The sequence below is a fragment of the Vigna angularis genome, chromosome 2 (assembly GCF_016808095.1).
Source record: "Vigna angularis cultivar LongXiaoDou No.4 chromosome 2, ASM1680809v1, whole genome shotgun sequence".
NCBI classification, from domain to species: Eukaryota; Viridiplantae; Streptophyta; class Magnoliopsida; order Fabales; family Fabaceae; genus Vigna; species Vigna angularis.
This window is the reverse complement of record NC_068971.1, coordinates 46,926,400-46,952,992: the sequence shown is the minus strand read 5'-3', so window position 1 is coordinate 46,952,992 and position 26,593 is coordinate 46,926,400. Positions and strand designations below refer to the sequence as shown.

The 26,593-nt window shown below is 35.1% G+C and overlaps 3 protein-coding genes across 8 annotated transcripts; 1 reads left to right on the top strand and 2 right to left on the bottom strand.

Moving 5' to 3' along the window:
• Positions 1-1,277: 1,277 nt before the first annotated feature.
• Positions 1,278-7,020, top strand: LOC108328050 (uncharacterized). 3 transcript variants are annotated; one of them, XM_017561828.2, is made up of 5 exons: positions 1,278-1,514; positions 1,684-1,814; positions 5,013-5,844; positions 6,030-6,569; positions 6,751-7,020. In XM_017561828.2, exons 3-5 carry the CDS (start codon positions 5,020-5,022, stop codon positions 6,856-6,858), a joined length of 1,473 nt encoding a protein of 490 aa, XP_017417317.2. In that variant the 5' UTR covers positions 1,278-1,514; positions 1,684-1,814; positions 5,013-5,019; the 3' UTR covers positions 6,859-7,020. The 3 variants fall into 3 exon arrangements, with proteins under 3 accessions (XP_017417317.2, XP_052729588.1, XP_052729590.1); XM_052873628.1 differs by having other exon boundaries at positions 6,030-6,573; positions 6,755-7,020; XM_052873630.1 differs by having other exon boundaries at positions 5,010-5,844; positions 6,030-6,573; positions 6,755-7,020.
• A 1,943-nt stretch (positions 7,021-8,963) lies between these two features.
• LOC108329051 (ARF guanine-nucleotide exchange factor GNOM) lies at positions 8,964-15,504 on the bottom strand. The gene is made up of 3 exons (XM_017563038.2): positions 15,330-15,504; positions 13,588-14,359; positions 8,964-13,372 (listed from the first exon to the last, which is right to left on the bottom strand). Exons 2-3 carry the CDS (start codon positions 14,326-14,328, stop codon positions 9,692-9,694), a joined length of 4,422 nt encoding a protein of 1,473 aa, XP_017418527.2. The 5' UTR covers positions 14,329-14,359; positions 15,330-15,504; the 3' UTR covers positions 8,964-9,691.
• Positions 15,505-19,346: 3,842 nt separating this feature from the next.
• LOC108329296 (ARF guanine-nucleotide exchange factor GNOM) lies at positions 19,347-26,183 on the bottom strand. Of its 4 annotated transcripts, none has more exons than XM_052873625.1 (5): positions 25,986-26,183; positions 25,474-25,593; positions 25,294-25,352; positions 24,141-25,028; positions 19,347-23,507 (listed from the first exon to the last, which is right to left on the bottom strand). In XM_052873625.1, the coding sequence occupies exons 4-5, from the start codon at positions 24,864-24,866 to the stop codon at positions 19,836-19,838; spliced, it is 4,398 nt and encodes a 1,465-aa protein (XP_052729585.1). In that variant the 5' UTR covers positions 24,867-25,028; positions 25,294-25,352; positions 25,474-25,593; positions 25,986-26,183; the 3' UTR covers positions 19,347-19,835. The 4 variants fall into 4 exon arrangements, with proteins under 4 accessions (XP_052729585.1, XP_017418937.2, XP_052729587.1 ...); XM_017563448.2 differs by having other exon boundaries at positions 24,141-24,944; XM_052873627.1 differs by having other exon boundaries at positions 19,347-23,518; positions 24,269-24,944.
• Between the last annotated feature and the right edge of the window lie 410 nt (positions 26,184-26,593).

The window sequence follows — 26,593 nt, the reverse complement described above, 5'->3', positions numbered from 1 at the left end:
TTACTGTGCATTTAACAGGTACACTCCCGCCGGACGAAAAAACAAGAGACTCAGGAACCAAGACTTGATGGCGAGAAAGGACAAATTGTAAAGGTACTTAATAACTCAGCTCTATAACCGAAACAAAAAGTCTTTTAATTTTTCTAAAAAAACATTGCTTTTTTACATCTTAAAATTTTACCTGATTTTTTATATCAAAAGCCTTTTTTCTTTTTTAAATTCCAATTGATTATACATAAGAGATTGATATGATGTCAACAAAAAATATATAAGTTAGCTTTCTTTTATCTTATAAGAGTAATCATGTTAAATAAAAAACAGTAGAAAATAATACAATATTATGAAAAGGAAAGATACACATGTTTTATGGTATAATAATAACACTGCAAAAATAATTTTTAGAAACTAAATATATTTAAAATTAAATAGTCTTAACATTTTCTATTATATATCTATAACATAAAAATAATCATACCTTGACAATGAATTAATATTCCCATTTTAGCAGAGATTATGCTGAAAATTATATATTTAATAAATTAATTGTAAATTATTTTCTCAAAGAATACAGTGGTGAAAAAAAAATAGTGGACATAAAAGTACATTTTATATAATGATTTATTTTTTCTTTCTTTTTCATTCATTCATCCAAACAAATGGAGAAAACATAATTTAATCGTTAATCCAAGTATAAGTATTTTGTTTAAAAAAATATGTACATTTTTGTTATCTTGATAAGTTATTACTTTTGAGGTGTAAGTGATCCAATGGAAGATGAAGAGAAGTATTAACTAACAACTGAGTTTTGTAAGTCTGACACTCACTCAACCTTTTCTCGGATCTCACACAGCATTGTCAGAAAAGTGTCATGTTTTGATGAAAGCCACGCGTCATTTCAAAATTAACCTGACTCTACTTTATATATTTCCTTATCAATTTAGAATTTAATTAAAAGTATTATGTTTTCTTATGATTAGACATCAATGTAACTTTGACGCAAACATAATTATGTTTTATTGAAATTGACATTTTGATTACGGCAACCTATACCCAAACAAGCTTTTTATCTATGTGATGAAGAATATATGCCATCTATTGTTAGTGGTGGCAATACCACTTTTAGCTTTTAAAATAAAGAAGCATTTGTTTGAAAAAATAATAATAAAAGAAAAGGACACTTAGAAGAACAACCTTTTGGATGCAAATTTATATGAATGTGTATCAGTGTGAGTGCATGATGATGATGCAAGAGAGCATATTACATGACACATTACCATGATGTTCCATAACCGACCCCTCAAGGTCCCAACAAAAAATTGAGTCATTCCTCTCACTCTTCTTCTGTGTAAATGTACAAAGTTCTCCTTTATATGCAATGTGAACAGCAAATCATGATCTCAGACAAGGTCTGAGGATTCTGCACCATTAAAAAACCTACAAAAATCATAAAAGAAGGAGAAGGAGAAGGAGAATTCTGTTGAATGATGGGAATCTATCCTTCTTCTGCTGATGGTGTACGATCAAAATCTTCAATTCTTTTAGTTTTTCTTCTGAATCTTCATCATAGTTATTTCTTTCTATTATCATGGGGTCTTCGACATCAACATCCTTTCATGCGAAGTTTTAACCCTTATGTTTTTATTTTTAGGATATTTTTTTTCTTATAATTTTGTTTCATTGCAGGGAGTTGTTCAGGAATAAGAAACAGAACAGGTTGCAGTTATAGAAAATCATAACTTATGCAAAGGGGAATAGCAGAATCTGATAAGGAAATAAAAGGAAAAAAAGTATTACAGTTTGATCTTTAAACTGAGGTATGAAATGTTTGAACTTTTTTCTGTTCTGTTCTCAGTAATGGTTGGAATTTTATTTATACCTCTCTCATGTCTATTTTTAAAGATAACTACAATATATGCTCATTACATTATCACTCAAGCTTCTTTCCAAGAGTAAAAAAAGTGTTCCAATTTGATCCATACGAGAGATGGTATGATCTAAATTTATCATTTTAAGAAATGCATTTTATTTTATGTGAATTATGAGTATGCAAAAAGAGTACTGTTACACCAGTTTAATTACTATAAAATTAAAGTACTGTGGAAAAAAATTATTTTTATGAATTTACTTTTGTACCTGTATCTTAGGAATACATTTTAACAACTTTTTCAGTTTGTTAATCCCAAAAAATATATGGAAAATGATATTACTTGTTCTGTCTTTTGTCCAGAAATTATTTTACAGTGCAATACAGTTCAATTTATTTACAGAAAAAATGCATAAAATAAAATAAGATAGCAAAGTAATTAATATTAAATTTTCAGTGACCTTCAATCTAGAGGGTTTTTGGACAGAAAAGATTATAAAAACAGAAATATTACAAAAGCTGTAACTGACAGTGAGGTTGTAGTATGTAGAATAAGGTTATCACTGTAATATGTTCCATATTTCTGGTTTTCCTCTCTCTTAACATAGACTTGAGATCAACATTCCAGCCTCTCATTAACATATCATGTATGGAGAAAATTAGAGAAAGGTACTCATGTGCTGTAGGAAGAGTGTGCATAGAATCTGAGTAGCAAGCTTAAGTTGTTACAGTTAGAGATAAGGTTCTCTTCATGATATATCCATCCGCAATTTACTTTTGTTCTGCTGCATGTCCCACACCAGTTTTACTTGTAGTGCAGTATTGGACAATCTTTACTGAGGATTCCAAGTCCCCAATAGCTTTTGGAGAAGCAACTTTGTCCCAAATAGATTTTTCAATTTGGACATGTACTCATTGGGGATCCATGCTGCCTGCATATAATAAGTAGGAATGACAATTTAAAACAGAACTAGTTGGAGCTAGCCTTCCAGTTCTGTTTGAGAATTCATTTTTCCATGAATCAAGTCTAGATTGCAATTTTTCAATAATAAAATGAACTGAGAATTAGTAACCTTCCTTTTAAAGATAGGAAATCCGAGAAACTTAACTAGAGAACTAGCAGTCTCTATGGATGATATAGTCTCCCATCTATTTTTTTGTTCTTCAAAGGATATACATAGTTTATGTAGCTCTAGACCCAGTAACACTGATCTTTAAATTGGATTCTTTGCTAAATATATCAGAAGTAGCAGCAATGAGTTTAGTTTGTTTGGTAGTTGTTTTTGAGAAAAGAAAAACATCATCCCCAAATGATAAATTTGAATAGGGATCCAAAGCTTCTTTTCTAAAGAATCATTGTGGTCAGAGAAAACTTTTCCATCAAAGAACAAAAAGATAAGGAGAAAGGGGGTTCCCTTGTTTAAGACCCCTAGAAGTTTTAAAACTCTCTAATTTGTTGCCATTCTAAATAATGCACAAAGAAGAGAGGAAGTTACACAGTTAGTTGATATTAAAACTATGGAAGCCAAAACTTGTAAGACATCAAAATAAAGCAAAGTCACTTTATCAAACGCCTTCTCAAGGTCAGTTTTATAGACCACTTTTTTTCCTTTGTTTTGTACTTGCTGTGAGTATTCTCTTGCAAAATAATAGTAGTATCCGACATACCAGTATTAATTGCCCAACAACAGAATTTATACGAAGTGAATAAAATAATATATAACCCTTATTTAATGTCTAAAAATCTGTATATGAAGCATATCAGTTATTAACAAAGAATATCACAGACCGAAAAAGACCAACGAAAGCAACAAATTAAAATTCAGTTTCATGAGTCATCCAATCAACACTCCTTCTGGACTTTGAAACTGCATACTCCAAGCCTCTGCCTCAAGAATTTCAATCTAACTTAGAAAGCACCTTTGTTATGATATCTGAGTTTTGTTCTTCTGTTTTGCAGTAGATTAATTTCACTTCTCTTTCTCTTTGTGTCTCCCTATGAAAATAAAACTTTATCTTGAAATGTTTGGCTTTGCCATGAAAGATGGGTTACTAGCAATTGAAATTGAAGTCTGATTGCCTACAAATATAGTTGTGCTATCCTGTTGTTCCATATGCAAATCTGCCTCGAGCTTTGCAATCCAAAGAGCTTGATTAACTGCAGCAGTTGCGGTCACATATCCTATTTCTGTTGTAGATTGAGCTATGAACTATTGCTTCTTTGAATGCCATGAAAAGATTCCAGAACCAAAGCTAAAATGATATCATCAACACATCCAGCCCAATCACAATCAGAGTAGCCAAGAAGACTAAAATTTTCAACATATTTCAAAATCCATTGTACCCTTAACATATATAAGAACTCTCTTTGCTGCCCGGAAATGAATTTTACTAGCACAACTCATGTATTTTGATAACAAGTTTACTACATGAAAGATGCCATGTCTTGTTGCAATTGAGTACATTAGGCAGCTTATAAGACTCCTATATAGCTTTTCGTGTACTTTTTCAGCTCCATCTTCCTTGTAAAGATTCTCCTTCTGATTCATTGGAGTTGCAGCTAGTTTGCTCTCTTCCATGTTAAACTTCTTGAGAACTTATTTGCATTTTTTCTTTATAAAGAAATATTTCATTCTGATTTTGATATATACCAATAAAGAATGTCGTTCTTCTAAGGTTGGTCCTTTCGAAAACTTCTCTCGTTTCTTTCTTGAAATTTTCAATCTGCTTACTACTACTCCTTAAAAGTAAGAGATCATCAACAAGTAGGGATATGACAAGTATTTCACCATCAATATTCTTAACATACAAAGACCATAGTTTGGCTTTCTCTGGATAAATGGTTTTGATCTTTAAATCTTTTAGCACATAAAAATAATTATTGGTTTAAACAAATTCGTCAGGTTTAAGGACTCTCCTTGCTTAATAAGAAACTTGGCGCATCCACTTGTTGGATTATTATTATTTTTCTGGGGAAATGAGGATTTCATAGATAAAAAGTAAGCATACACCCTTTCATGACTTAAAGTATCCTTAGTAGAAATGTTATGGAATTGTTTCATACAGTGACTTTGATCAATTGCAAGTTCTATGATTTGTTATGATTCATATTTAAATTCTTGCTAATGAGTTATTTCAAATGTAGCAGGGAGAAGATGTGTCAGACTCGCTTGGAACTTTGTCATGAGTCTTCTCTTAAAGCATCCAGAGTATCTTTTATCCCTGAAAGACTTGGTGATATTGTTATACTCTTCATAAGGTTTGGCATACTTGTGTGCCTTGTTGCCTCCATATCACTCGCTCTCCACTCAGCATTTGCTAAACCAGACCGATGGTTCCCCTTACCGGAGCATATACATACTGTACAGAATACTTCTGTCATTGACAGCGCACCAACAAACATCTCACATATTCTGTTTGGCATTGGTGGGTCATCTAACACTTGGCATGACCGCAGCAACTACAGCAAACTATGGTGGAATCCAAACACCACAAGAGGTTTTGTTTGGCTTGACAAGAAGCCTAAGATTCTGCGTGATGACATGCTAGTGCCATATCAAATCTCAAAGGGCTGGAAGCGGTTCCAGTATGTGCATTCAGCATCTGCAGTTCGGATTTCCCGGATAGTTCATGAGAGCTTTAAACTTGGTTTGCCAAATGTTAGGTGGTTTGTAATGGGAGATGATGATACTGTGTTCTTTACTGAGAACTTAGTTACTGTGTTGAGAAAATATGATCACAACCAGATGTATTATATTGGTGGGAGTTCTGAGAGTGTTGAGCAAGATTTGATGCATTCTTATGACATGGCATTTGGTGGTGGTGGATTTGCAATCAGTTATGCATTAGCTGCTCAACTAGCCAAAATAATGGATGGTTGTCTAAGCAGATACTACTACTTTTATGGTTCTGATCAAAGGGTTTGGGCCTGTGTGAATGAAATTGGGGTGCCTCTTACCAGAGAAGGTGGATTCCACCAGGTATATTCTTTTTCCACTTGTTACATTTGTGTACTTTTTGGTACAACCTATACACTGATACACATATTTGTATGAAGAAAGAATCATGTTCATGTTTCAGATGTTGTTAGTTCAGCTTAAATGCAAATCTTTGGACTTATCCATGCATAATAAATTTTGTTTATTATGGTCTTTTTCTCTTACAGCTTGACATAAGAGGGGATCCATATGGTCTTCTAGCTGCACACCCTTTGGTACCACTTGTATCACTCCATCACCTTGACCAATTGAACTCCGTGTTTCCCAACCAGACTCAATTTCACTCAATGGAAAAGCTCATCAGTGCATACCACGTTGACCCTGCCCGGACAGTGCAGCAAAGTTTTTGCTATGATCATAAGCATAGATGGTCAATATCCATCTCATGGGGTTACACCATACAAATATATCCATTTTTGTTGATGGCATCAGACTTGCAGATGCCATTGCAGACATTTAGGACTTGGCGAAGTTGGAAAGACGGTCCCTTCACATTCAATACGAGACCAATGAGCTCTGACCCGTGTCAGAAGCCAGCTGTGTTTTTCCTGGATGAGGTTACAGAAGTGGGAAAAAGTGGAAGTGTCACTATCTACAAGAGACACGAAGGCAGTGAAGGGAAGTGCACGAGAGAAGGCATCAGTAACGTGGATTTGGAAAGCATTACAGTTTCTGCCTTGAAGCTGGACCCAGAATATTGGAAAAGTGTACCTCTCTAACTCTGTTCGCTCAACACACACAATTGAAACAAAGACATCTTTGCATTTAGAACATCTTAGCTTGTCATGATTATCATACGCTTGAAGTGAATAGAATTGAATTCCATATATATTTGGAGTTCTAAAGTTGCTGTTAAATTAATCATTTGATTTGGCTGTACTTAACCAGGTACTGCGCAGGCATTGCTGCCAACCATTGGCGGGTGGAAGCATAAACAATGGTAGTATGCATATCAGGATTAGGAAGTGCAGACCTCAAGAAACCATTACTATTTAGGAATCAGATATTATATTTGCTCGGCATAGTGAGAGTAGATTACTACAGTACAGTGAGTCTTATAGGTGTTACCTCTAACATTTCCACCGTTGTACATATATAGTTGTCAAAATATTCATATAGTCTCAACTTTAAATAATAAATCTCTCGGAAAATTTTCTACTTGTTTGTATGGTCTCAAATATCTAGATATGTATTGTTTTCTCCTTGCTTTTTCATATTCTGGCTTCCGTTTTCAATCATGCAAGCACATGTTTCTTATGGACTACAGGAAGACGTTCCTTCATTATGCCTCTTCATTTTATGTGAACTTGCTTACCACCTTTACCAGGAAGACTTTCGGTATAGGGATCATTATACCACTGTTGGGTCTATCGAGAAGCATATTCCCTGGGTTACACAAACATCAATAACATCTGAGTCAACTATATAAGGGATCGAACACCACTTTTTACCCAAAACCTTAAGACAGTGGGTTAATGTCTTTTACTTTTATATAGTGCTCAACTTCTTTATTTCTAGACTTGGACTCAGAGTTGAATTCCCAACAACCAGCAGTGGTAAAGATGATTCCTCTATGTATTTTGATGTTGCTCAAGTTTCGATTTTACTTTGGTGAGCCTTTATAAGCAGAGAACTGAACTGCAGACCAAGCAAATGTTTGAATAATGTGCAGAGAATGAAAACTATGGCTCCTAGTCGTCCTGGATAAAACTAGACCTATCTCAGGTGTGCACTATTAAGAACTTAATATTGTGTAATGGTGGAATGGTTATCAGTAACAGATGCTCTTTTTTCTCTAACTACATCTTGGATTTCATGGGACAGGTTCAGGATAAGTAAGCCCCGGTGAATGTCGTTTTCCTTGTTCGAAGAACGGTTTTAAGAGGGAGAAGATTTGGTAAGGTGTTGTTTATTCTCTTCTTTTATGACATGCATAGATTTGGTGACGTAACCTGAATAAGTCGTGTTTTGTGGCCAAATAATTTTTTTTTCTTAATTGTTGCATTTCCTTCTCCATTCGACTGTGCAGGCTGATTGTTTAACTTCCTACGCTGGATATTCAAATACTTGTTTTGCTTTGCAGTTTTTTCTACAACTGTCTCACGGATGACCGTTAGAAACTGCCAAAATATCAACTTTGGGATGCACGTCGAAACTAACAGTTTCTTTAACTTCCGAAAACTGTAAATTTGACAGCTAGAAATTACAATATTTTTTGTACTGTGTACTACATCATGGATTGATCCTTGTGATCACAGTTGTGAAAAAAAGAACTAATTTTTTAGATAAAAAAAAACTATGTAGTATTGTAGGAGGTCGCGTGTTTTGCACTTGGAGGATCTAGTTTTTTTGTCATTAGTGAATTATTTGTGTTTGATTTATATTTAGTATTTATTTAACTGAGAAAAAGTCTAAGTTTTAAATAAGGTTGGCGTATATAAGTTAAAGTTATATTTTGCAAGCTTATTCATTAATAGTTTTGAGTAATCAGAGCAGCTATGCATGCCCAAAGAGTGGTAGTTTATTTATTGATTTACTTGAATATTCTAATTTTGTTACTATTTTATATCTACCACTTATGCAACTTACTAACTCTATTTTTAAGATCTATAATTTAAACTAATATAACCTTAAAAAATTCATCATCTTTATATCGAAAATTCCATCTTACCCTCATAAGTTATATTTATAGCTGCTACCTTTTTTTTTGTTAAACATTAAACTGATGATATGAAGAAAAATAATTCCATGGATAATTAAGTCATAACCAAATTAAATGAATTAAGTATAAACATTACACTGTAAATAAATCAACCTTAAATGAATTAAACTCGATGACTTTTCACAGCCAGAACTTCCAATATTTGATTGGCCTAGAATCATTCAGACTTCTAGGCAGTTTTAAGAGGAAGAACCCGTAAGCAGCACCATGAAAAACTTCCGGACATGGGAATCTCAACCGAATGCTTACAGTAGATGCTACGAGTCGGAAATTCGTTTTTTTCACACGGCACATGTAACATTTGAACTGTGCGTAAAAATTTAAAAATGAAAATGAAGTGGTCAATTAGCACCATTCCAAATTATTTCGAACAGTTAACTTCTGAAATCACTCAAGCATATATAATATATATCTGTAACTCTGTTAGGAATAACACTGTCTTTGGTCCATTGTTTAACATCCAATTACATGGGAACTAGGAAGGAAAGATGCTAGTCTGTGTGCAAGCCTAAAGTCAAGGACCGATATTTTGGCTCAGGGAAGAAGGTGAATACCAAGATGTAAATACTAAATACAAAGGCGCAAAACATTAATATATCTGATTCCACGCATAAACGATTCAAGGTTTATCACACAGACAATCAGCCTGCAAAATCAGAACTATCTGATGTCATATCCATTATATGCATGCTGCAGTAAGAGCGAGTGGAGGTTTTGCATAAAAGTAAGGAAATTAGGCTTTACTATCCCCGTCGCAGCTCCATGGGTAGAAAGGGAAGCCATACAGTACCCCGCTGAAGGGTAGAAATCTATCTCAAGCTACAATATATTTCATCTAAATTACTGGAACAAGAAGCTTCCATGGGGAACGAGAAAGGGCAAATGGCAACTGACAGAGGTGACAGATTTCACTATATCAACATGCACGTCCTTGCCTGAGAACTATACTTCCCCTCGTGTAATACTTCTGCATCTATCAGTTGCAAAACAAAATTAGGATGCGTGTGTGATCCACAAATTCTGCACAATCAGTATCTTGAGGTCAGGGAACGTGTGTATAACTATAAACAGCAAGACCGATTCAGGTAGCAGCAACATAGCAACTAATTAACCAACAACGCCAGCATCTTCCCGGCTTGCTGTTTCACTTGAAGGAACAGAACCCTTATCATCAGTGACCAAACCCCCTATTGGTTCACCCTGTTTGTGCGGCAAATGCTCAGAATCCTGCTCAGGGAATACCTCAAGCTGCAGTGACGGTGAAATGTTATTCACGTGTAGCCATGTTAGTTCCCACAGACTATCACCGCCCAAGGCACTCCTCTGCGCTAGTATACCCCTCATCTTCATAACAAGCAAGGAGTTTTTAAGCAGCTCAGGTACCGTCTCTTGAAGCTTCTCACTTCTTTTCCCCCTAACCTTCACCTTCATATATTTTTCCATTCTGCTCAGTACACCCAACCATAGCTTACAGAAGGTTGTTAATTGTGATAATTCTGGGAGTAATTGAAGAAAAACTTTGAACAAGAGCTTCATTGCTAAGATAAGGGTGCCTTCCATATTGCGATAATCCTTTTGAGAGTGTCCCTGTGCAATCTCAAGCAGGTCATCAAGTACAGTGAAGATCACAAGATCAAAACATTGTAACCACATGCTATATGGTAGATAAATGTCATCAGCCCCAGTCAAGCACTTCTGCAGAGATAATAAAGCATGATTTCTAACCTCCTGTCTCTGGTCTAAACACACCTTCCTAAGACCTTGTACTAGTCTCAACCACATCTCTCCAATATCCTGGGATAACTTAGACACTTGTTCCTCCTCCATTGATTCCTTAGCCTCACTGGTCCACCGTGCCAAGCAATTGACAGACCCTGCCATGAGATCTAGTGCCCGCACAGAACGCTCTGCTTGTCCAACACGAGACTCGGCAAACTGCCTGGCAGTATCTACACAGAGAACATAATTAGCAGGAAGCAAGTGGGCACCGTCAGACATTATGAACAATAGTGCATCAAACCCAGCTTCAGATGCTTCTATGTGTCTAGCTGTGATGGAAAGTAGTGATGTAATTGTACGCCATCCTAGCTGAGATCTTATGTGAGAAGCATTTGCCTTTACAAGGCGACTGACTTCTTGAGTAATCTGCTCACAGTATGCATCGGCAACCCGGGCATCAAGCTTCAAGACAAGTTGCAATGACCTTAGAAGTTCATCAGCAATGTTCTCCTTGTAGGGAAGCAACCGCTGGCAAATTCGTAATAGTCCAAAAACAGCCTTCTCTACCAGGGCACAGGGCATTAGAGTTGACTGAACAATGTTGGATATGTGTTCATACACACCATGCCAAAGAATCCCAATTCTATCCCTGTTATTCAAAGTAATTGCAATCAGCAACTCCAGGCAGAAAACTGCTGTATCTTCATCCTCAGGTGTGCTGCTCCCTTTTTGAGGTCTCCCTGCAGCCCAAACGAGTGCTCTTGCTAGCTGCAATAAAGATTCAGCTTGCAGAAACTTACTCTCAGTGAATATGCTGTCAATATGACATTTCTGTATGGTTTGTAGGGTGCGTTGATGAGCAGCAAGTTGTTGTTCAGTAGGTTGTGATCTTGGTTCCTCAGTATCAAGAGATAAGAGTTGACTAAACCTACCCATCAATCCTGAGGATCTCCTTGGAGTGCCAATAGATTGCATATGAGCTGAGGATAAAGAATTCATAATAGGTTTACCATGAACAGTTTCAGCAGAAAGCTCTGATTCATCAGCTGCATCACTGGCAACACGTGCAGGAAGAAGACCAAGCTTGTGCAGTCTTAAGATGCAATCAAGAATATTTCTCCAACCTGTGCGGATGTAATCACCATATCTGTTTGCTATAGTGAAAACTGTCACAGTTGCCATTCTAGCTTTCATGTCATCTCCAAAGGCTAGGACTGGTTCCTCAACTGATGACGGGTTTAAAAGTGTAGTGAACTTACAAAGAGACACTACCAAATCATCAAGAACATCTTCAAGATGATGGCAAGCTGAAATTTTAGCAATAGCCAAAAATCCATCCATACATGTTTGGTATACCTCCTCCTGTTCAGCATGATCAAATACCACAGAGATGGCAGCAATTGTTGGGCCTGACATTATGGCAAACATATCATGATCAAGGTAGGCCTTAGAATCAGATACAATAAATGGAGCAGTTTTTTTGGACTTATGCATTAGGTCAATCCATCGACTTGGTGTCATTTCAGGAAAACCAACACCTTGTTCAGGGGTTGTGCGAATCTCATTCTTACAAATTGAATGGTAAATCTCTGACAGCATTTCTCGAGGCAGATCGTTGCCACCATTTATAAGCCTATTATTCCGAATAAAATCCTCTTCTGTCATCTTCTTTTTAACTTGAACATTGTGTTGATCTGTATTAAGCATTATCATTGAGTATGACAAAACAAGAGCAGCATCCTTGTTAGCAAGGATATGTGGTGATTGTTCATAATATCTCTCAGAGAAAGCTTCAAGCACCCTATGTATTTTTTGTGATTCTCCCGGCAATCTGAATGTCTCCAAGAATAGACGCAGAGCAGTGTCTAAGTTCATGTCTTGGAAATCAAACGTTCCAGCAAATTCATGAAGCACCTGAACACAGAATTCATCATGATTTCCAAGGAAATCACCAACAAGATTCTTATCCAACCCAGCAGTGTATCTGAAAAAGCAGGCAACACTTTGAGGATCAAGTTTGTCAGGCAAAAGATGTGTTCCTTGGAGAAACTCCAGACCTTTCTTAGGATCACGATTAAAGTGGTCAGCACCAATCATCAATCTTCTCTTTATGTACTTTCTGCGGCGGACAAAAGGCACCCAATGATTTGGATCGTTATAATTCTCACATTTAACCATCCAGAATGGAGTATACTCTTCAAGATTCACTGGAGAATATTCAGAGCTTACAGATCCATTGGCTATCCTTTCAGCCATTCCCTGTATAACAGCAATAAGACCATCCAAAGCAAGAATATGCATGGCAGACAATGGACAATTCACAGGAAATGCACTTTTAGACAACAAATTAGCAAGGTCTTCAAAGACATTACTGCAAGTTATGTCACAGTCAAAGTTAGCATACATATCTACCATAAATGTCTTTTGCCTGCAAAAGTCAACAAGAGCCTCCATGGCTACCTCTTGCTGCTGGTATGAAGCTCCATATCTGCTTTGTGCAAGTCTTAAAATGACACAAGAAAAAAATGCTTCTAGCTGTAATTTGAGCTCTGTACGAAGATGATGATACAGATTGAGAACAATGCTACAAACCATTGAAAGTATAAGGGGGCTCATTGACAAACCAAATTGCATCAGATTATGGAACAATTCATCCTGAATTAAGCTCAGCAACCTTGGGTGACGACAAATAGAAGGTCCTCCAAGTTCTATTGCTGAATTAATAAGAGTTAAGGCAAAGAGAGGCACATCTTCATCAAATGCTAGTGTGTTTGATCTAGGACCCATACCCGTATGCTCAACAACATTCAGCAAAGAACACAAAAAGTGAAATATTTCCACCATGCAAGGAACACCATACGGTTCAGTCATCAGATGCATGTCATATGGTACACCATCCTTGCAACTAATAGTTATTGCTGTGTTTTCATCCATCACAGTTGCTTTCACAACACTTGAAACATTGGGAGCAGAGTTTGTAGATGATGATTGATTATCATATTCAGAACTAATACTTCCATTCTCCAATTGTCTACTTCCAAATGCATAGTCATTATCTAGGCCTCCAGTCTGCAAGAATAATAGCCAAATACAAAAATTCAAATAGATGTTATGAATATTAAATTCTTGATCACCAAACTGTTAACTGTAGGAAAATAAATACTAAGAAAAGCATCACCCTCTGCCCCACCCAATTCCCTTGTATCGTTTTTTTCCCCAGAAGCTAAAACAATAATCATGGGAAAATATATAGCCTTTGAAAGTAGGTAGCAGGATTCTCATACCTCCTGTTTCAAGTTAGTGCTCCCATTAACCAGTGCATGATCAGTATTGCCAACATCTTGAAGGTGAGAGAAAATACACCTTACAAGTTCATGCATTGTATATCGTGCTATCTGCTGCAACAACTCGCCTTTACTTCCTGCTTGATGAACAATCCGGAAACAAGTATTCACTATGGTGCAAACATGTTGGTTACTCAGCATTATAGATGCTTTACTTTTCATACAAGCTAGGAGAACTTGTAGTATCTTCATTAAAACAACTTCTTCTGAAGAAGGATCAGTGACCTCAAATCTGCAGCTAGTGACAGCATCAACCACCAAATGCATGGCATCCTCAACATTGACAGTATTTTGATCGATCACATCAAGAGTCAAGATCTTGTAAACAGATGACAAAGCAACACCAGTAATTGGGGCACCAGTTTCATCAGACCTAATTACATCTAAAAATGGCTGTAAATACAAGGCTGGGTTGATAGCTTGCCACTGATGGTGATGCCATGAAAAGATTTGTCTTCTCACTGTCTTGAAAGACTGAATGAGAGAGTGCTCCAGCTGATCATCACCTGACATGTAACGGCCTCCCCATCTGACATTTCTCCTCATCACGGCCAAAACAGCACCAATTTCTGAATTGATCATGCATGCCAAAGTTGTTTTGTTAGGGTAGGCAGCATCACATTCCTCAGGTTCCTCCTCCTCTATTGCATTGATACCAGCTTGCAGCTTCAGACGTCCCATTTTTAAACTCTTTGTAGGGCACGGCAGGGATCTGATAGATTTTAAAGGAGGGTTTTCTAATAAGTACCAAAAACTCAATACCACAAACCAAATAACTAAAAGGAGTCGTGTGATAGCACTTTGAGTAGTATGGTAACCAAGAAGAATCGTCAAGTAATTACTGAATAAGGGCCTGCTTAAATAAACCTTTTCATAAACACTCATGAAAGAAAAAAAGAAGAAATTAAAATGAAGAAGTTTCTTCCGAAAGCTAAACTTGGCTTATGCACGAGTAATATGTCAAAACAATATTATATTATATTAACTTCACCAGAAGTTTATTTGAATTATGCATACGTTAATTTTAGCTCACAAGAAAAAACTCATGTAATTTTTATTTTTTTTTCTTTTATAAATGTTAATGGAGAATTTTATCCAAACAAGGCCTGAGTCTTCTGAAATACAATGAGACAACAAAAATAACAAGTCCAGATTTCCACAAAACAAATAATCAAGAATTGTTCTAATCAAGACTAAAAAGTCCAGATTTATTTACCAAATAATTTTGTCCTTGCAATCTTCCCACTTCCTAAACAAATAATTAAATGTTTCTCCAGGCTTTCTACTTTTTCCACAGAGAATTAGGAGAAATAGTAAGCTATTTACACTATTCTTACAGGCAGCACAGAGTAATGCCCTAACTTAAAAGAAGCACGAAATACAAGCACAAGAAACACAAACTGAAAACGCTTCAGAATCAATTCAGCACCACAGCATGTAAATGTCTAACACACAAGGTAACCCTACCCTATGTAATGTAAGTATAAAAAATAGTATACACACACAAATCCTAATTCCCAAGTATGCTCACTTGCAAGAGTTCAACTACTCAAAATGCACGTACAGAAGAAGAAGATCTGGGCGATCCAGCATTTTCATTCAAGCAATTTGAGATGAAATTCCGCGCATTTGAAAAAATGGTAAAATTGTAACATCCAGAGAAAGCATAAAATCTCACTCACTCGTTACTCTCTGCGAATCGAAAAGTTGCGAGTTGTTGCTTTATTCGGCGATTCAGCGGAAAAGTTGACGGATGTCCGGACTGCTACTGATCCTCATCGGAATCTTCGGTCTTCTATTCTTTACTGGGTCTCTCTGTAAACTAATTTGAAAAAGAAAAGAAAGGAAAAGGAAATGACTCTCCAAAACTAAGGAAATTTTATTTATTTAATTAGCTTGCTGTAATAATAAGTGAATACTAAATATTATTTTATAATCATTTTAAAATCCACTAACTTTCTCATGATTAATTTATATCAATTTTACTTGAAATTGATAAATGCTGTTTATAAATGTTATGCTGTAAGAAAATCTATCTGATTTTAGTTTAAATTTATGGAAAATCATAGCAATTATCTTCCGCAAAGTGTTGATAGTCGAAATGTACACAGAAAATTGACACATTTTTCTTTCAAAAAAATATTTATTAATATTACTTTTCGTTATGTATGGAAAGTGAATAATTAACATCGCGAAAAGTAAAAGTTGTAGGACAAATTTTATTTATATCATGTGACAGTGCGTCGAACATAAAAATAAATAGTGATAATTAGTTTCGTTCACAAAATATGTTAATTTGTAATTTAATTTTAATTTTAGAGTCAACATGTTAAATGGAAAATTGATATCTTGTGAGAATGTTTTGATATAACTTTTTATTTTAAATTTCATAAATGGTATCAAGGTTTTTATATTTCTCTTCGTTGTTGCATGAAACTTTCCATCAAAGTATTACGTACACTTTCAAATTTATAAGAACAAGTTTTTCAATTCATTTCACATCATCCTGTCATTATAATGTATTTTATAATTAAAGCTTTCATTCTTTTCAATTATATTTTATATTAAGGTTGATCTTTTTATTTATTAATTATTGTTGTGTATCATAAAATTGTGTTTAGTTCAACTTTAAATTTAAATTTGTAAACTTTAAATTATCATAATTTATGGTAAGATTGGATGAAGATGATCAAAAAGTTGTTGAAAATGGACAGTTAAATTATAATACAATTTTGCTAGAAAGAAAAATGTTTTAAAATGAATAATATTATGTTAGGTAAAAAATATTACTATAAACCAATGTTTGAAAGTATTTGTTAAAATGAAATATAAATTTAAAAAGATGAATAAAGTAATACTGAAATATTCAATCCTTTTATTCATACTATGTGATGTAATGTAAAAATTTTATTTTGTATTTATGTTAAATTACGAATTTAGTTATCTTAATATTCATGTAATATAAATTTACGAATATTTGAGATAATAGGAGTGATTTTCTCAATGAGGTTTTCAAATCCAATTAATTAATTTCTCGGTAAGTTAATTTTCTACCATTTGTTTGGTTCAATTTATTTTCTTATTGTATGTAGGCTTGTTCGGTTTGCATGTGATCTTAGAGTCTTCAATACGAGTCTTTCTTGACTAATGATCATAATGATGTGGTTTTATCGTGTTTGTAATTTTTCTATGTGTAACTACAACATGTGTGAGGTTGAGTTGTTTAGTGTTTTAAAAGTGTCACATAAGGTGAAGGAAGTTAATTTTAATTATTATCTGAGTAGTTGTTTGATTATTAATTATGCAATTTAAAACTGTGATTGCATCTAAAAATGAGATGAAAGTTTGGTGGTTGTTGCATCTAAAAATGAGATGAAAGTTTTTTTTATTTAACTGTTTATTTTGTGTCTTGGATTTTGGATTTTATATGATAAACATTGTTGACTTTAGAATCTGTTTTGGTGAGTCTAATTTGATATTTAGGATTGAAATGAGAGTGGAAATGGTGAGACTAATGATATTGGCTTAGATAAATGATTTCAACATGTTTTATGCAATCATGAGTTGTGAGAAGCATGAAAAGTCTTGATTTTTGTTATGGTTAGGAATTTTTTGTGAGATCTTTGAATTGAACTAATTTGACAGTCCTTGAGCTAAGAATTTGAATTTTAAAGTACTATGAGTTTTATTAAGTAGTGATTAACTCAATAAGTGTCAAATTAATTAATTAAAGCTCAAAGAAGGAGTTTAGAGTACGTTGTCGAGGGCAGTTGTAGCATTGTCACACACCACTTAAACAATGGCCACTGACTTGGGACATTGGACACCACTTTTGTACTATTGCTCTTAAATTAGTGGGTTCTAGGGAGTTGTAGCTTCAAGCGCCACTTATCCAATGCGAGACATCACCCTATTTTTCTAGTATGAGTTATCTTAGGAAAAAATTGAGATTTTCGCTTCATTAATCGTCAGATCGAGCTGAAAATTTGAAAATATGTCCTAGACATATAATTTTTCCCTCTGATCATTAGGAACTTTGATTTGAGGTATGTAGTTATAGTAATTAATCGTTCATGATTGCTCTATATTTTTTGTTTCTCTTGGTTTCTCAACTTTGAAGTGCATTATTACTTTGATGTGGTTGAATGTTAGGTACCTATTTGTGGTTTGATATTATGGAAAATATGTTAAGAAAGTATTATTCTATGGAAATGTGATGGTTTTAAGGGAATAAAGTAATCCATGGAATGGAATGAGAAAAAATTTTAATTGTATGATTGTTTGGGATTTTGGCTTCCAAGGAAGAATTACAAATCCTTGTTAGTTTAATGTTATGCATTAACCAAGGATACATGTTAGACAAAAATCATCATATACTTTATTAGACTTACAAACTCACACAAAGTGTCCTAGTCTAGATGGAGAGAGTTGAAGGAGGTTTTTATGAGGGGATTAAAGTTGAGACTCATCATCTAATAATATCACAAGCATTTTACTTTGTCCAAAGAAATTTGATCGGTTTGGTTAGATAAGGGGAGTCATGGCCTTTGTTATAATCACTTTTATAACATGTGTAAGGTTTTTTGTGTCCTAGCCTATGCATAAATATGGATATTGAATCTAAATTAGTATAGCATGTATATGGCTTATTTGGTCTAAAAAAATGCATGTTTTATGTTTCAAGTAACAAGTACGACTTTATTTTGTAAATTTAGAATATGTGTATGTTACAAAGTAAATTAACTTACCATTTTTTGTTTTGGTGGTGTGTTTGCTTGCTTTCTCCTTTTATAATAATTGTCATATTGATATGAATAAAAAGAGTGCAGGTGAGGGCGAGGATAGATCCTAGGATGAATGATTCCAAGATAAGTCTTTATTGTCTTGTTTTAACATATGTTGAATATTTTGCATAATGTAGTTTTATCTTTATGTTTTGGTCCAAGTTATTTAAACAAATTATCTTCTTTTGCAAACTTTGATACCATGGACTCTAACTACACTTTATACATTTGTTTATTTATGTCTTAGGTTTCTTTGGAGAAGTTTGTCTAATACTTTAAAGTGTAGGAACTCCATTAATAAATAAGCTCAATTTTTAGAATTGTTACAATATACATTGTTCTGTCAATATATATATATATATATATATATATATATATATATATATATATATATATATATATATATATATATATATATATATATATATATATATATATATATATATATATATATATACTGACAGAATATATAACTTTAACAACACAAATTTAATAAATCATCATTTAATTTAATAAAAAAACATGAATGTAAAATATTATTTCAATTATAATATACCAAATTTTAAGTGAACATTCAAAAGTTTGCAATCTTATATTTTTAGTTCACTTATATTTCTATATATATATATATATATATATATATATATATATATATATAAAAATTGATAAAGGACTATTCACAAGAAACTAATGTACTTGATTTATTTAATGCAAACTTTAACCCATCAATTAAATTGATGAAATTCAATCTCCACAAACAATTATTAAATGGGGTAAAAACCCGTGTTTCTTGGTTCTACGAAAACAACACAATTTTCAAAGTGATATCAGTGGTTGAAATTGAGTGTGGCACGAAAAAGGGAATACATTGATCAACAGCAAATTAATTTTGCTTAAACCAAAAACGATTTGACCCTCTGTAGAAACAGAGCCAAAGTCTATATAACAACACTTGTTCCCAAGTACATTTAATAATCTTAACATGTGTGTGTATATTTATGATCATCTAAAATATGTTGTTTACATCGCTAACATACAGGGTAAATACATGTCCCAGTCAATACAAAAAGAGATAATTTTGAGTTCTGTACAACCTAGAAAGAAATACTGATGCTTTATAATTTCAGTGTATCTATACAGTATAACATATCTCCAACCAAAAGTCCCTGTGGCAATTATGAGAAAGAGAGAATACCAAATAACAGGCAACTTCACTTCATGCTTAGCATGACCAACCTGCTCCAACCACATTAATAATGTCATCTACTGCATAATTAGCTATAACGCCCGCACAACCTCAAGATACAAAAATGAAAATTGATCAAGGTTAGACTAAGATTGTGGGGGGTGTTCATTGGGACACAGAAAAACCAATTCAAGTTGCTTAGACACTGTCAGCTAGAACTAACTGATCTCAACTACATCGTTGCCCTCTTTTTCATTTGAAGGATCGGAAATGTTTGCATCAGATCCCAAACTTTCAACTGCTTTAACCTGTCTGTGCTGTAGCTGCTCCGGATCTTGCTCAGGAAACACCTCAGATTGCAATGAGGGAGCAATATTCTTCATATGTAGCCATGTCAGTTCCCACAAACTATTTTCTCCCGAACCATTATTAATCTGCACTAGTATGTCTCCAGATTTCATAACAAGCAAAGTGTACTTCAGAAGCTCAGGCACAAGCTCTTGAAGCTCCTCACTTCTTCTTCCTTTAATTTTCATCTTCACACATTTTTCCATACAGCTTAGAACACCCTCCCATAGTTTGCAGAAGGACGCCAATTGTGATAGTTCTAGGAGTAACTGGAGGAAAACTTCAAACACAAGCTTTAAGGCAATAACAAGTGTTCCTTCTATGTTTGGGTAGACCTTTTGAGAATGCAACTGCGCAATTTCAAGCAGGTCTTCGAGCACAGTAAAGATCACTTGATCAAAACATGTCAACCACAAATCACGTGGGAGGTGAGTCCCAACAGTTCCTTTCAAGCACTTCTGCAAACATAACAATGCATGGTTTCTAACCTCCTCTCTCTGGTCCAAAGATACCTTGCTCAGTCCCTGCACTAGCGTAAACCACATCTCCCCAATATCCTGCAACATCTTTTCCACTTCCTGTTGTTTCGCAGTTTTTTTAGCATTACTCGACCATTTTTCTAAGGAATTGACAGAACTTGCCATAAGATCTAGTGCAATTATAGACCGATCTACCTGTCCCACACGAGACTCGGCAAACTGTCTTGCAGCATCTACACAGAGAATGTAATTAGCAGGGTGCAAGTGAGCACCATCAGACATAATGAACAGCAGCGCATCAAATCCAGCCTCAGATGATTCCAGGTGTCTAGAAGTGATTGAGAGCAGAGCTGTAATAGTCCGCCATCCAGACTGAGATCTAATACGAGAAGCATTTGCCTTCACAAGGCAACCGACTTCCCGTGTAATCTGCTCATAGTATGCATCTGCAACTAGTGCGTCAAGCTTCAAAACAAGTTGCAGGGACCTCAAAAGTTCATCGGTAATGTTCTCTTTGTAGGGAAGTAAGCGGTGGCAAATTCTAAGAAGTCCAAAAATAGCCTTTTCAACCAGGGCACAGGGTATCACAGTTGACTGAATAATATTGGATATGTGTTCATAAACACCCTTCCAAAGAAGTACAACTCTGTCCCTGTTATTCAGAGTAATTGCCACCAATAACTCCAGGCAGAAAACTGAAGACTCTTCATCCTCACGTATTCTGTTTCCTTTCAGATGTTGAGCTCCAGCATTGATGAGTGCTCTTTCAAGATTCAATAGAGATTCAGCTTGCAGAAATTTACTCTCAGTGAATATGCTATCAATGTGACACTTCTGAATTGCTTGTGTAGCTTGCTGATGAGCAGCCAGCTGTTCTTTTGTCGGTATTGATTGTATATCTTCAGAACCAAGTGATAAGAGTTGACTAAACCTACTAATTAATCCTGAGGATCTCTTTGGAGCAATATATTGAAGATTAGATGACACTATAGAATATGAGTTAGATTTTCCATGTCCAATTTCTGTAGTTACCTGAGACTCGTCAGCTGCATCACTGGCCAAGCGAGGAGGAAGGAGGCCTAACTTGTAAAATATTAAAATACAATCAAGAATACTCCTCCACCCTGTGCGGATGTAATCACCATACCTATTTGCAATAGTGAAAACTGTCTCAGTTGCAATTCTTACTTTTGTGTCATCTCCCAAGGCCAGGACAGAATCCTCAACTGATAATGGATCCAAAATGGTAATGAACTTACAGATGCACACAACCAGATCATCAAGTACGTTTTCAAGACGATAGTGGGCTGATATCTTAGCAGCAACTAAGAATCCATCCATACATCTTTGATATACCTCTTTATTTTCCGCATTATCAAAAGCCACAGAAATGGCAACAATTGTTGGGCCTGACAACAACACAAACATATCATAATCTAAGTATGCTCGGGAATCCGAGACAATGTATGGAGAAGTTTTATTTGCCTCGTGCATCAGAGAAATCCACCGACTTGGGGTCATTTCAGGAAATCCAAAGCCTGGTTCAAGAGTGGTACGAATTTCACTCTTACAAATTGAATGGTAAATCTCTGACAGAAATTCTCGAGGCAGATCATTGCCACCATTTATATGCCTATTATTTCGGATAAAATCCTCTTCTGTCATCTTCTTTTTGACCTGCACATTATGATGATCAGTATTAAGCAATATAATTGAGTATGATAACACGAGAGCAGCATCCTTGTTAGCTAGGATATCTGGTGATTGTTCATAATATCTCTCAGAGAAAGCTTCAAGCACCCTGTGTATCTTCTGTGATTCTCCAGGAAGCCTAAAAGTCTCCAAAAATACACGTAGGGCTGTGTCTAAGGTCATATCATGGAAATCAAATGTCTTAGCAAATTCATGAAGAACCTGAATGTAGAATTCATCATGATCTCCAAGGAAATCACCAATGGAATTCTTATCCAACCCAGCTGTGTATCTTAAAAAGCAGGCAACACTTTGGGAATCAGGTTTGTTAGGCAAAAGATGTGCTCCTTGGAGAAACTCAAGACCTTTCTTAATATCCCGATTGAAGTGATCAGCTCCAATCATTAATTTTCTCTTTATGTACTTTCTTTGGCAGACAAAAGGAACCCAATCATTTGGGTCATCAAAACTGTCACACTTTTCCATCCAGAATGGTGTATACTCCTCAAAATTCACAGGAGATTGTTTTGAACTTAAAGATTCACTACCTATTCTTTCGGAAATTCCCTGCATTACAGCAATAAGACCATCTAAGGAAAGAATGTGCATGGAAGATAATGGATTGTTCACAGGAAATGCACTTTTGGACAACAAATCAACAATATCTTCAAAGATATCACTGCAACTTATGTCACAGTCAAAGTTGGCGTACATCTCCACCATGAATGTTTTTTGCCTGCAAAAATCAACGAGTGCTTCCATCACAACCTCTTGTTGCTGATATGAGGCACCATATTTGCTTTGTGCAAGCCTCAAAATTATGCAAGAAAAAAATGCTTCTAGCTGTAACTTGAGTTCTTGGCGAAGATGGTGATACAAATTGAGAACAATGCTACACACCATCGAAACTACAAGAGGGCTCATTGATAAACCAAATTGCATAAGATTGAAGAATAATTCATCCTGGATTAAACACAGCAGTCTTGGGTGATGGCAGAAGGATGGCCCTCCCAACTCTATGGCCGAATTAATCAAAGTTAACGAAAAAAGAGGCACATCTTCATCAAACGTCATTGTGTTTGATCTAGGATTCACTCCCATATGCTCAGTGACATTCAGCAAAGAACACAAGAAGTGAAATATTTCCACTATACAAGGAACCCCATGAGTCATGAGCAGTAATTCGTGTGGATCAGTTTCATTGCCACTGCTAGCAATAGCTGTGTTTTCATCCACTGCGTTTGCTGCCACAACAGGTGCAGCGCCGGAAGCAGTGATTGTAGATAATGGTTGAGCATCACGTGCAGAATTAAGCCTCTCATTTTCCAATTTTCTGCTTGCCAGAGCATGGTCATTATTTAGTCCATTGGTCTGCAAAAACACTATATGTATATCATTACTTAATTTCAAGTTTATGCATGTCCTAAGTCTAAAAATTCAGGTTGTTTATGGCAGCAGGACAATTGAATTGAGAATATATAGATTTGACTATATAATATTGGCATTTGAAAGTTTAACAATATACTAGACAACTATCTACCCCTAACTAGAAATAAAATATATGCATCAAGCAAAGATACTTTGCCTCTTCCTTGACCCCCACCCCACCCCACCCCGCTGCGCCCCCACCAGATTTTACTTTATTAACATACGTTATTGCAAGCATTTTTCCTTCTTTCCCGATAAGTTTCGGACAATCTACCTAAAAGATTTCATAGTCATTTGCTTGGCCTTCTTTAATCCCTATTAATGGAAATTAAAATTTTTACATAAATACTATGCAATAACATAAGAATAAGTTAAGGATATTTTCTTTTTTAACAATTTCATATTTGTAGCTGGGAAAAACTTATAATAGCAAAGCACATTTTTTTGAGAAAATAAGAAATTTTATCCTGCCCAGAATAGAATTTTCCTTTCAATTTTTTTTATAACTGGCAAAATAATCGCATCAAGAAGTGTGAAATGCAACCAAAAAGGTCAAAGGAAACACAAATCTTATACCACTTGCTTTAAGGTAGCGCTCCCATTTATGAATCCACACTTTGTGTTGTCAATGTTCTGAAGGTGAGAAAATATAGACCTAACCAGTTCATGCATTGTGTACCGTGCTATTCGTTGGAACAGCTCACCTTTGGTTCCTGCTTGATGAACTATTCGGAAACAGGTGTTCACTATGGTGCAAACGTGTTGGTTACTCAGCATTACAGATGCTTTACCTTTAACACAAGCTAGAAGAACTTGCAAAATCTTCATTAATACCACTTCTTCTGATCCAGGGTCAGTCACTTCAAATCTGCAACTAGTGACGGAATCAACCACCAAGTGCATGGTATCCCCAACCTTGACAGTGTGCTTATCAATCACATCTAGAGTTAAGATTTTGTAAACAGATGACAAAGCAACACCAGTAATAGGCGCACTAGTTTCATCTGATCGTATCACATCCAGAAAAGGCTGGAGATACAAGGCAGGGTTGATGGCACGCCATTGATTCTTCCATGAGAAAATTTGTCTCCTCAACGTCTTTAATGACTGAACAAGGTAGTGCTCTGATTGATCATCATCTGAAATGTAATGAATTCCCCATCTAACATTTCTTCGCATAACTGCCAACACAGCACTAATCTCTGCATTTATCATGCATGCTATAGCAGTTTTGTTTGGATATCCAGCCTCACATAGCTCATATTGATCCTCTACCGCATTAAAATCAGTTTGCATTTGCATCTTTTGGTGTCCTATTTTTACAAAAGCATCAGGTTCTCATCTATTAAAAGATTGCTGAGAATGAGAAGAACAAAGGCCCTAACAAAGACAATGGAGAAAGAGACAATCAATAGAGTGAGAAGGACTCCCACGTGTTACTGACTCCAATCAAGCATCAATATTCTGTAACACAAATAAACCAAATCCAAAACAGATGCAAATTAAATACATATGAAACACAACACAAGTACCCAGTAAAACTCTGGAGAGATTTGTCAAGGAAGAAAGGAAGAGCAATGCACGGTGAAAATATTATACCATACAAACAATAAACACACATACAAAAAGATTTAGGAAGAGACCTTACTTCAGAGTAATGGGGACGTATAAAATATTTTCAAAGTTATACATATACAATAAAGAACTTGTTCCAAAGAAAATGACTCACTGAATTCAAAGCAAACTAAACAACGTTTTCAAGCCTTTCAGCAGCACAAAATGTTTGGCCTGCAACACAGATCAGTAGCAGATTAACATTATATTTCAATTGAAAAATTATAATCAACAGTAACCTTCTCCATCACCAAAAAAAATCCAGCAATTTGGTTACTGTGTTTTTCATGCTTACAAATAAATAAGTTGCACAGCCACACTCCTCGTTGAATCAGGTAGATTAGACATTGAGGAACGTATATTTGGTTCCTCTCACTCAAAATCGAATATTTCATTCGTGAGGTGGTTTCTCTCTCTGAAAAAACACAGTGCATAGAAATATCATATTAGTGGCGCAAAAGATACACATTCAAATAAAGAAAGATAATTGCAAGAAAACAGTGAAGTAGTTGAGGATGGAGATCAATCCAAATGGAACCGCAATCCAGCTTTAAACCCAAATACGAAGTTGATAAAACATTAGATCTACCATGAAATCTGACCCTTCTCGTTGAACTCGTTCCATAGACATTTTGATTGGCATGGTAACAGTGATCAAATCAATGACACAACCCATTTTGAATTAAACGAAATTCTACAGACCGGTCCTCCTTAAATCTACCTTAAAGTTTAAATTCATACAATGGCACCCCAAAGAAATGCTGAGAATTAAAATGGAAGAAAAAGAAGAAAAAAATGAAAACTTACAGGGTAGCGTGTAAAGGGCATGAATCAAAGCTAATGGGGTTCCATTGTTTGTAGCGTATTATTGGAAATCAAGGATTGTGTTTTGTGTCACACTTCCTTTCTAGGAGACCCCCTCGTTGCTGTTGTCGCTGTCGGAGCCTTGGCTATTTCTTTCTCCTAAAAGAATAAAAACTCTGTTTGAATTTTGTGTGTATTCTTTTACTAACCACAAATTACTGCAACAATCTTTCTATTTTGACATTCCTTTCTGACTACCATGTTTCATTGCATGCTTCATACGTCATCACAGGGTGAGACTCAGCAATTAAATCTGAATATAAATTATAAATTACAGTGAGATTATTAAATAAATAATTAGATTCATAAACCTCCGTGTTTTATTTTAACCTAATGCGAAAAAACGTCACTGTTACTGATATTTCTTTTAAAACAATTTTTAACTTAGTGGAATTATAACAACCATGTTTGGAAATAATTTGGTAACACGATTTATCATTCTCAATGGCCCAAAAGTATGAAAATAATAAATATCTGTTTCCAACGAGTACGTGAGAAATGATGTGTTAGTTCTATAATTGATTTCAAACACTTTAAATCTATTTTGATAA

Excerpts from the sequence above, each read along its gene's own strand:
- LOC108329051 (XM_017563038.2), bottom strand. The coding sequence starts at position 14,328 with ATGGGACGTCTGAAGCTGCAAGCTGGTATCAATGCAATAGAGGAGGAG. Across the intron at positions 13,373-13,587 it reads GCACTAACTTGAAACAGGAG|ACTGGAGGCCTAGATAATGA; the intron begins GTATGAGAATCC and ends TTATTCTTGCAG.
- LOC108328050 (XM_017561828.2), top strand. The coding sequence starts at position 5,020 with ATGTGTCAGACTCGCTTGGAACTTTGTCATGAGTCTTCTCTTAAAGCA. Across the intron at positions 5,845-6,029 it reads GAGAAGGTGGATTCCACCAG|CTTGACATAAGAGGGGATCC; the intron begins GTATATTCTTTT and ends TTTCTCTTACAG. Across the intron at positions 6,570-6,750 it reads ACCCAGAATATTGGAAAAGT|GTACTGCGCAGGCATTGCTG; the intron begins GTACCTCTCTAA and ends GTACTTAACCAG.
- LOC108329296 (XM_052873625.1), bottom strand. The coding sequence starts at position 24,866 with ATGCAAATGCAAACTGATTTTAATGCGGTAGAGGATCAATATGAGCTA. Across the intron at positions 23,508-24,140 it reads GCGCTACCTTAAAGCAAGTG|ACCAATGGACTAAATAATGA; the intron begins GTATAAGATTTG and ends GTGTTTTTGCAG.